Source organism: Orycteropus afer, unplaced genomic scaffold (genome assembly GCF_000298275.1).
Source record: "Orycteropus afer afer isolate SDZICR_OR568_19922 unplaced genomic scaffold, OryAfe1.0 scaffold00021, whole genome shotgun sequence".
NCBI classification, from domain to species: Eukaryota; Metazoa; Chordata; class Mammalia; order Tubulidentata; family Orycteropodidae; genus Orycteropus; species Orycteropus afer.
Window position 1 is genome coordinate 3,640,578 of NW_006921608.1, and position 11,357 is coordinate 3,651,934.

The following is an 11,357-nucleotide window of genomic DNA, read 5'->3' on the forward strand; positions in this document are numbered from 1 at the left end:
TCTTTATTGTTTGTTTTAGTGACTTTGGGCTTCTTTTACTGCTCTTTTTCTATTTGTTGGAGTTGTAGTGTTAAGGTATTGATTTTGGCGCTTCTTTTTTTGATGTATGTATTTATTGCTATGAATTGACCTCTGGTCGTGGGTTTTTTACTATGTCACAAAGGTTTTGATATGTTGGTTTTCATTCTTGTTTGATTCTGGGAATAATTTGATTTCTTCTTCTTTTTTTTTTAATGTCTTCTTTTACCCTGTGGTTTTTAAGCAGGGGTGTTATTTAGTTTCCACGTGTTTGATTGTTTTTGCCTTTGTTCTTCCTGTTGTTTTCTAGTTTTATAGCCTTGTGATCAGAGAAGATGATGTGAATTATGTCAGTGTTCTTGAATATATTGAGGCTTGCTTTGTGTACTAGCATGTGGTCTATTCTGGAGAATGATCCATGTGTGCTGGAAAAGAATGTGTATGGTGCTATTGATGAGTGGACTGCTCTCTCTATATGTCTATGGAATCCAGTTGGTTGACTGTGTTGTTTAGATCTTCTGTATCTTTGTTGAGTGTCTTCCAAATTGCTCTATCCTTCATCAAAGGTGGTGTGTGTGTGGGTGGTGGTGGTGGTGAGGGTAATCTGGTGCTCATACAGGGAACTCCCTGCCACTGGGACCAGTTGTATGGGATATTTCTTGTGGCCAGTGCCATGAGAGTGGGAGTCTGCAGGCTACTGGGTATGTGGGCAGGGCACTTCCTGTGGCCCATGCCAGGTGGGTGGGAGCTGGCTGGTGACCAGGTAAGTGGGCAGAGCATTCCCTGTGGCTTGAGCTGGGTGGATTGAGGCCAGTAGGAGACTGAGTAAACACACAGGACACTCCTCACAGCTCAGGCTGGGTGAGTAGGGGCTGACAGGCGACCAGGCACGTTTCCTGTGGCTTGAGTTAAGTGGACAGGTGTCAGGAGTGACCAGGCATGTGTTCAGGGTGTTCTCTAGGGTCCAGGCCACGTGTACAAGGTGTTTCGCATGGGTGGGATGCGATGGGCAACCAAATACATGCACTCACAGGGTGCTCTCCAGGGTTTAGGCCAGGTGAGCTGGGGCTGGCAGGTGACCAAGCATATGTTCAGGGTGGTCCCTGTTGCCTGGTTCAGATAGGCAGGTGTTAGTTGTCAATCAGGTACATGCACAGATTACTCCGCTTGGCTCAGGCAAGGTGGGTGAAATAAGGAGGAGTTGTAGGTAAAGCTAGGATAAGGGGAGGGGTTGGCACCTCAACAGACAGAGTGACATGTTGGGGTCCTTTTGGCACTGTTCACCAAGGATGCAGAGGGATGGGGAGCGTACTCCTCTGGTCACTGGTTGAGGGTGCTGGGAAACCTTCCACTGGCTGTAACCTACAATCAAGGCCAGCCTTTGACCGAGTACCAGGAGGGGGGATGCTGCCTGGAGTCTGGTTGAACGGGGGATCTCTTACTGTGATCTGAATCTATTACTATGTGTGCGCCACTGACCTAATGGTCCGCCTCCACTGCTGGTGAGTATTCCTACCTCCAGGTCTCAGCTCCCTCCCTGCTCTGTGGGCTCCAGGATCTCTGTAGCTCTGGTCCTCCTTCTGGTACTTCTCTTCCTTAGATCAGTTTACGGTCCCCTCCCTTTGATTAACTCTAGGCATATCTACACAGCTTCTCTGTCTCCTAGTGTGGATCCTGTGAAGTAGCCCTCCTGTGCTTGCCTCCAAGGATTACTGCTGGGTTTGTCTCAAGATGGCCGCGCTGTGCTGGGCTAGCTAGCTGGGCACCTCTGCTCTGTATCTCTCCTTGTTCACTGTTTTCATTCAGTTGCCTTTTCCAGTTGGTGTTTGTTTTAATTATTTATCCTTCCATTTTATATACAAGATTCCAGGACTGTCATCTGAGTCTATTTAACTTAGTTTCTCAGATCTTTGATGTGGAGGGGTGGCATGGTGCATCTGACTAATCTGTCATCTTGACTCCTTTTCCTGGGTTTGATTTTATTTACTTCAAAATACACTGTTAAGTGGTTCTTCAAGTGAGTGCTTTTGGTTAATAAATTTCTTACCTTTATTTTGACTGAAAAGACTTTATTTTGCCTTCATTCTTAAAGTATCATTTAATTTCTTACAGATTTATAGTTTGACAGTCCTTTTTCTTCAGCATGCTAAAGATTATATTCCACCATCTTCTGGTACTTACTGCTTCTGATGAAAAACCTTCTGTCAGTCAAATTTTTATTCCTTTCTAAGTAATCTCTAGTTCTGTGCCTTGACTTTGTTCACTAGTGTAAATATGCAGTGTCTAGGTGTGAACTTGTTTGACAGAGCTTCCCAGGACTCTTCATCTAAGAACTCATGTCTTTCTTTCATTCTGGAAATAATCATCCATTATATCTTTGAATATTATGTCTTATCCATTCTCTTTATTTTCTCCTCTGGAATATCTACTCTCATGTATTTGAACATTTTCCTTTGTGTGTGTGTGTGTTCACATGCTTCTTTGTTTTTTAGATTTTTATATCTTTTTGTTTCTTTTGCTGTAGGTCTTCGTGGTTTCCTTAGATCTCTTTCCAGTTAATTCATTGTCAGAGAGACTTTTTTTTAAGTTTAAAATTTCTATTTCTAATTTGCACATTTTTAATATACAGTCTTGTTCTTCTCTGTGTGATTTCTATCCCTTCCTTAATTTTTAAAAATAGTTTAAGAATAAACATTTACAGTCACTTTCAGATTTTTTTAGTTGTTTCTAGTTCTTCAGATGTGAATTCCCTTATTTATTTGCTCCTGTTGGTTTATTCATTTTTATTTTAAGGTAGTTTTCTATAAATGTCTCAGGTCTCTAGATTGTAGAAAATGTCTAGGGTGTAGTCTCACATTTTCTTCTCTATGGGTTTTGCTGGCTCTGAACAAGTTTTTATGTTAACAACTTAAGTTAGGTATTCCAAAATCTATTGATCATTTGAATTGGACCCCACACTTGGATGTCTTTCAGGCTTGGCATTTTTCTTTCTCATAGATGTTTTCCCTCTCCTGACCTTATTCCTTCCAAAGTCCCAATCTAGTGTTGTCATCCTCTTCTTGGATAGTTGGGGTAAGAGTCGGGTTTTAAGACTTGTTTTATAGACAACACAGTCCATAGCACTCTTTGGTACATTAAAGGAGCAGAGTTTCAGCTCTCCACATGAGCATGTTTTGACTGGATCCACTGCACTACCACAAGATCTGCCCTTGTCTGGCCCACTATTCCATGAGCCATTCAGTTTCAGCTTCTAGCCTTAACTCTGCTTCTAAGTCTCCTCATTGCCTCTAAGCTTGGTGGTCTATTAATTTTTTGGTATATTTTATTTAATATTTCTTTGCAATTAGAGCAGGACAGAAGACACTTTCCTCCCAGGATGTTGTACTTACCAGAAGTCAGTTTATATTCATACTTAAACATGTTTTTGTTTGTTCCTTTTGCAGCTAGTTATGTATCAAATCCTATTTGCAAGGGTTGCTTGTCTTGTTCAAAGGACAATGGGTGCAGCCGATGTCAACAGAAGCTGTTCTTCTTTCTTCGACGAGAAGGGATGCGTCAGTATGGAGAATGCCTGCATTCCTGCCCATCAGGATATTATGGACACCGAGCCCCAGATATGAACAGATGTGCAAGTGAGCGTTTGACTTTTGTCAGCCCTATTTTATTGTGGATGAAATTTAGAGAAGAGTTAAGTTGGAAATTTTGACTGAAATAAATGACGTATTTTTAATAGGCTCCCAGAATAGTCTAAGCTCATACTTGAAAAGTAATGATGTGGGAGCAGAGGACTTGTTTTTTATTGTTTGCAGGCATAAATTACATTTTTTTTTTTAAGATTACTAAAACAGTTTTTCTTAACAAGGATCTCAATTCTAGCAGAAATAAGGGATATGAATTACTGTAGAATAGATTTTAGAGAAAGGCTATTGCAACAGTCACAAATTTGAAGCACTATCTCATCAAAGGTTTGTGAGGGAATGAATTCCAGAGGCTTTTAAAATGAAATCAATGGGACTTGGTAACTAATTGCACAGAGAGAAGAGAGAGAATCAAATTTGTCCTGAGGATGGTGCCAAGGTGGATAGTTTTGCCATTAGTAGAGATAGAGATGTATGTAGCTTTAAAGGAGATTTGAGTCTACCATCATTTCATTAAAGTGTTTGGATTAGTAATCAGAGGGCTACAACTCCCAACAAGTATCCAAAGACTAGCTAGTTTTTGCAAATATATACCTTGTCTTCGAAGTGTATGATTTGGACTCGTTAGTACTTTGTCCCTGTTAGTTTATCAAATTCCATAGAAGGACAGGGTCCATCAGGACAAGTTCCATTTTGAAACTGATTCCTGTTCAGATTTGTTTGGACCACCTGGGGAGATTGAGCCTATGACTGTCTTGTGCACTTTTCATTCCAGATCATCAGTGTGCAGGGAAGATGACCCCAAAATATAAATGGCTCAAGGTGCATATTCCAGGTTCCAAATTCCAGCACTTTACATACTATGTACGGGCCATAGGCTGACCGTATTATGTATTGCTCAACCTGACACACTGACGAGTGAAGGGAGCCGCTATTAATGATTTTTCAGGGACCTAAGGTGTAAGCTGGGACTGTCATGGGAAAACTGGAATGGATGAATCCCTCAGCTGTACTTCGGGGTTTATTGATGAAGTGTTTCTTAGAGAGAGAGTGTGTCCCAGGCAGGGGTTAACAAGCACGTATGGGCTGAATTTCATACCTTTTCTTAGAAATAAGGAGAGCAGTGATTGTAATTCAGCCTTCTAAAGTGAATCTAAATGGGGTTTATACTCATTGTTTAATGGGTTATACTTATTGTAAGTGAATATAATCAATGTCATAATTTACTGACCTAGAGAAAGTCATTACTTATCTGGTACAAGCAGGAAATAGCTGTTAACACGACTCCAGTGAAGCAAAGTGAGGGTGGAAAATGATTTCTTAATTCTCAGTGCATGAAATTGGATCTCGATGCTTCTTTCATACCATTTGCTCTTTTTCGTGGCTGTTTTATACACATTGCACATGTGTGACATTTTTAGATCATATATACTGTTTATTTTCTTAAGAAAGTAAATACAAATATAAAGTAAATACAAAAATAAAAAAGTAAATTCTTAAGAAAGTAAATATGAAAACTTAAATTTCAGACATACTTTTAAAAGTCATTGCAATAGCAATTCAAGGCAGTGTTCCATACTATAACTTGTTTTAACTTAATGAATTATAGACAGTTTCATTTTGTTAACTATGGCAGCATATTTTTACTGAATATAGATACCATAATCTATTCAGCTAATTACATATTGAAATTTTGCCTTTAATTTATCGTCTAGTGGTGGTATATAGTCTAGTTATGGTATAGTGTAGCTGATAGTATAGTATAGTTCATAGTTCTATGGAGAACACTCTTGTGTACACATTCTTTCTCTTTCTATCTCACACACACACACATTTTACAGAGTATCTAATTTATTTTCGTAAGATAAACTTCTAAACGTAACATACATTTAAAAAGCTTTTGATATATATTGCCAGATGGCCTTCCAGAAAAGTTGCACCAATTCACATCTTCACTAAGACATTTTTCCTTGTGTCTCACCAATACTCAAAATTGTTGACAAAAATTATAAAAATAATTTTGATCTTAATACGCTTTTTTTTTGGATACTAATGAAGTTAAACATTGGTTTTTTCACATGAATATTGGTGTTAAAGAATATTTATTAGCATCTGTGGAATTTTTTTTCCTATTTTGACAACTGTCTTGTTCTTAAAAATTAAAACAAAAAACTTTAAATGAAAAATCACCCACAAGTCTAAGTTCATGAATCATAAGTGGAGAGTTGTGTGAACTATCCCAGGATGAACTCACACAACTGCCTCACCTAGGTCAAGAGAGAATGTTAGTTGCACCCCAGGAACCTACCTTGTGTCTTTTCCCAATCACTATGCCTCTCTCCTCCTTCAACATAACTACTCTTTTGACTTGTAATCAAACATATGCAAGAATATTTATGAGAACAGTAAAACCAAAATATCCAAACACTTGTTGTTGTTATGTGCCATCGAGTCGGCCCCAACTCATAACAACCCCCCCTTGGGTTTCCGAGGTGATATCACTACGGAAGTAGATTGCTCAACCTTCCTTCTGAGGAATGGCTGGTGGGTTTGAACCTTCTGGTTAGCAGTCAAGTGCACTAAGCACTAGTCCAAACACTAGACTATCTAAAAGAGCATAGTATATTAATAAAAGGAATAAATGTGTGTTAATAAAAGCAGTTAGAATGAATGAACTACAGCAACATAAATGACCTCACAACACAATGTGGAATGAAAGGAGCCATAAAAATAATATATACTGATAATTCATTTGCATAAATGTCAAAAATAGGTGGTGTTAGAAGGCTGTATTGTGTCTCTAACTGATAGATGTTTGTGTGCTGGCTTTGATAATAGGTACATGGAGATATAATGAGGAATAATCAGTTTCTGCCTTCAGGTTGCTTAAGGTATCTAGTGCAATGATTCTCAACCAGAGATATTTTGCCCTTTAGGTGATACTTAGTCATATATGTAGACAATGGGGTTGTCACAGCTGGTGGGGGTGCTTCTGGCATTGAGTGGGTAGAGCCTAAGGATGCTGCAAAGCATCTTATAATGCACAGGATAACCCCTGCAGCAAACAATTATCTGGCCCAAAACATCAGTAATGCAGAAGTTGGGAAACTCTGGTCTACCGAAAAGACAGACCGATCCACAATTAATCCAGTGAAGTACGAGGCTGCCGGTTATTTATGTTCATTTCTATTCCAACTGTTTTCCTATATGAACTTGTTGTCATTTGATTTTTCAAATAGTACCTAAGGCACTTGACTGCTAACCAGAAGGCTGGCAGTTCAAATCCACCAGCCACTCCTCGGAAGGAAGATGGGGCAATCTACTTCCAAAGTGCTTCTGCCTTGGAAAGCCGAGTCGAATCCGACTCGAAGGCAATGAGAGTATAAAGTAGGCTGTTCAATTTCTATTTTATTGGTGAAGTTACCTAAAATAAACTTTCCAAAGTTTGGGATAGGCTGCAGCAATGAAGAAGTTGAACAGTGGTGGTTTTCATAATGATTAGGATTATACATTATAGGTGGGGAAACAAACACGCATGAAGAGTAGAGGCACAAAACATTATACAATGTTAGGTAAAATGCAGGTCCCATTGGCGTGGAGTGGATTGCAACTCATAGTGACCTCATAGGGCAGAGCAGAACTGCCCCATGAGGTTTCCAAGACTATAATCTTTATGGAAGTAAACTGCCATATCTTTCTCCCATGGTGCCACTGGTAGATTTGAGCCTTTTGGTTAGCAGCCAAGCAGTTAACCATTTCACCACCAAGGCTCCTTTTTTCAAGTACTGCTACCCCATTGCCATCGAGTCAGTTCTGACTCATACTCTGTAGGACAGAGTAGAACTGCCCCATACAATTTCCAAGGCTGTTAGCTTTACAGATATAAACTGCCACCTCTTTCTCCCACAGCCTGGCTATAGTGAGTTTGAACTGCTGACCTTTAGGTTAGCAGCCAAATACTTACCCACTGTGTCACCAGGGCTCCCCCTCTAATACCACTAGGAGGTATTTATGTGAAGAGGGAGGAGAAGGACATAATGTATTTTGGGGGATTGTTTAAACTGCTTTATAGAGCTTATGAATTTAACAAACATTTTATGCTTACCCTTTATGTACTAGGCAGGGTAAATGTGTGTTGTTAGAAAAATGGAGGAGTGCAATGCAATAAGGACTTTGATAGCAATTATGCTCTAGGTGCCCAGGGAACTCACAGGGGATCAGCTAACCTGCTTTTAAGGTTTCCAAAGACTGTGTTCTCTGAAAGAATCCCAGATGGAAGGAGGATTGAGAATGAATTAGAGCAAGGGGGAAATGGGCACACATGGCAGAGAGTCAGCTCAGTTGGGACAGAAAGTTTGAGGAATAGAATCCTGGAAGATGAGGATGAGGATTGGTAAACTGGGAAGATGGTTTTCTTCTTGTTTTGTAATGTTTTCTAGTGGCAGTAAGGGAGGTGGTTTTGGGAGTGGGCTAGACGATAGGCATGGAAACCAATTAGGAGGCTATTGCTGTAATCATAGACCAGAAACAAGGACTTGAGGTAAATCAGTGACACTTGAGATGAAGAGAAAGACCAGATTTAGGAGATTAAGGAGGTAGACTTAGCAGGAGTTGATAATTGATTGGTCCTGGAGGTAACAGAGAAGGAACAGTTCGTGATGGCTCGGTTTCCTATTGAAGGATTGAGTAAATACTGGTGGCATTCAGTGGGAGAGAATACAAACATGAGGTAAGTTTGAGCTTCTTTATTATTGGTTTTGGTTTTGATTAAAAGAGTTCTTGTGGTGCAGTGGTTTTGAACTTGGCTGCTAACCAAAAGGCCAGTGGTTCAAACCCACCAGCTACTTTACTGGAGAAAAGACTTGGTGATCTGCTCCCATAAAGATTACAGCCCAGAAAACCCTGTGGGCAGTTCTGTTCTGTCTTACAGGGTTGCTGTGAGTTGGAGTCAACCCAAAGAAGTTGGTTTGGTGTTTTTGATTTTTGTTGTTTATGATTGGCAGTGAAAGGAGTTCTGGTTTAGAAACACTGAGTTTGAGATGACACACACATGTGGAGATATAGAGTAGGAAATAGGATATCTGGGTCTGCTTTGGATAAAATCAAATTAGGATTTTCCTACTAACCTGTTACATCTTACAGCTCCTGATAATATTGATTATAGATGAAGATAGTACCATGAATATTTATAAATATTATTTATTATGTTTAAATGCTTATCAGAATATTACTGTATAATCATAGCACATTCTGGTGGAAATGAGAGTGCTATATATCTACAATCCCTAGTAACCATCAAGAGTCCTGCTTACTTTTATGTACTAGGCAGGATGAATGTGTGCTATTAGAAAAATGGAGGAGTGCAATGTAATAAGGACTTTGATAGCAATTATACACTGAGTGCCCAGGGAACTCACAGAGGTGCATATGTTGGGGAAATTATTTCCCCATCCACATTAATGGCAAATGGAAGCACCCTGCGCATACTTGAGAAGTCTGACTCATGTTATGTGTCTCTCACCAAAAAAAATAAAACCCCTTGCCGTCGAGTTGATTTTGACTCATGGTGACCCTCATTGGGTTTCTAAGGTGGTAAATCTTTATGGACGTAGATTGCCCAGTCTTGTTTCCATGGAGTGGCTTGTTGTTGTTGTTGTTGTTGTTATGTGCCATCGAGTCAGCCCCGACTAATAGTGACCCCTCCTTGGGTTTCCGAGGCAGTATCACTGCGGAAGTAGGATTGCCCAACCTTCCTTCCGAGGAGTGGCTGGGGTGGGTTTGAACCGCCAGCCTTCTGGATAGCAGTCAAGAGCTTTAGCCACTATGCTACCAGAGCTCCTTGTGTCTCTAACCATGCCTCCTTTATTGTCCCTGTGATCTTCTTTGGTCATGACCTTCCTTCCTCTATTATGGACCATGCTTTCTTATCTGCCATTGCATCTCTATCATTCTCGAAAACAGGCATTGTTAGTTATTGACACATGTGATGGAAATTTCATACTAGAGTGAGGTAGTTTTGCAAACTGAAGTACATTCAGAGTCATGTGTTAAAGCACAGGTTGCTGTGTCCTACCCCTGTAATTTCTGATTCAGTAGATCTGGGAGGGAGTCTGGAATTTTTTTTTTTTTTTTTAATTGTGATTTGGGTGAAAGTTTACAGAGCAAATTCATTTTCTGTACAGCAGTTCACACACACATTGTCTCATGATATTGACTATAATTTAAACCATTGAGACAGCTCCCCTCCCACTTCCTCCTGATAGTTACCTCTTCCCTGTGTCCATCCCTCCATGCACTCCTGCCCCCTTAACTGTCTCCCTGTTCATAAACAGCCCTTCTTTATCCCATGATTGTTCTCTCCAAGGAGTGTATCTACCTCAGGTAAGTGTTCAACTCCTATGCCTGTTTTTAGTTTGGCTGGAAGCCACAGGTGTGGGTTCAGTTCCAGACATGAAGAGCAGCTAGGGGCCATAGTCTCAGTGCGTCCACCAGGCTCTATCAGACCAGCAGACCTGGTCCGTTTTTTTTTCCCCCGAAATGCTTTTGAGTTTTGTTCCACATTGTTCTCCCTCTCTATCCAGGATCTCCTACATAGTTCCCCCTCTGAGTGGTTGACAATGATAGTCGGACACCTTCTAGTTCTTCCGGTCTTATACAGGCTGAGAATTGCATGGTGTACCAGTCACTGGGACTAATTGTTTCCAAGAATCTTTGATTTTCTTCATTGTTCTTTGTTCTGGATGAGGAGAAACCCATCGTTGCATGTAGATGGCCACTTGCAAGCTTTTAAGATCCCAGTTGCTACTTGCCAAAGTAGGAGGTGGAACAATGTTTTCTGTGGTATGTTATGCCAATTGAGCTTGATGTCTCCTGTGACTATAGTTCTGAGCCCACAGGTTCAACTAATTTCTCCCTCTGGGTATCTGGCTGTGACCAAGAAGTGACTACAACTTTGTCCCTTGTCAGCTCTAGTATACACCTGGGAATTCTTACAGAAGATACCAATACACATGTAGAACCATTGTCTGCCAACCGTATACATGGTCTTGGGTACACTCCCTGCTACACAGACGTACCTAATAGTTCAGCCTGTCCACCCATCTATCCACCTATATACCCATGTTTGCCTTCACTGACAACGCAGTACTGTATGAGCAACAGCGTTCATCTTTGTTGTCTGCACCTCTCATGTACTTCTCTGTCTTCCTCTTCCTCAATGCCACCACGTTGATCACTCACATTTGGTACATTGCACTTCTCTTCACCCAAATCAATACTTATCTCTACCTATCTAACAGTGTTCCCTACCCTATCCTCCAACCCTTGGTAACCAACAAAGAAAATTTCCTTTCGTATCTAAACTTTTCCTTGACTTTGACAATAATGGACTAATACAATATTTGTCCTTGTGTGATTGACTTATTTCACTCAGCATAATGTCCTCCAAGTTCATCCACATTATGTTGTGTTTTGTAGATTCTACATTATTCTTTAGGGTTGCATCATATTCCATATGTGTATGTACCATAGTTTGGTTATCCATTCCTCAGTTGATGGACACCTAGGTTGTTTCCAAATTTTTGCTGTTGTAAATAGTGCTGTGATGAACATGGGTGTGCATATGTTTGTTCTTGTCATGGCTCTCACTTCTTTAGGGTATATACCTAGTAATGGAATGGCTGGGTCAGATGGTATTTCTAT

At 40.3% G+C, this 11,357-nt stretch overlaps 1 protein-coding gene across 1 annotated transcript in view; it reads left to right on the forward strand.

Annotated features, from left to right (window-relative positions):
• RSPO2 (R-spondin 2) overlaps positions 1-11,357 on the forward strand; it is a 201,574-nt gene that overhangs the window by 101,514 nt on the left and 88,703 nt on the right. The window contains exon 2 of the mRNA XM_007934773.1: positions 3,462-3,650. Within this exon, the coding sequence (XP_007932964.1) occupies positions 3,462-3,650 (189 nt within the window). The remainder of the gene's footprint in view (positions 1-3,461; positions 3,651-11,357) is intronic.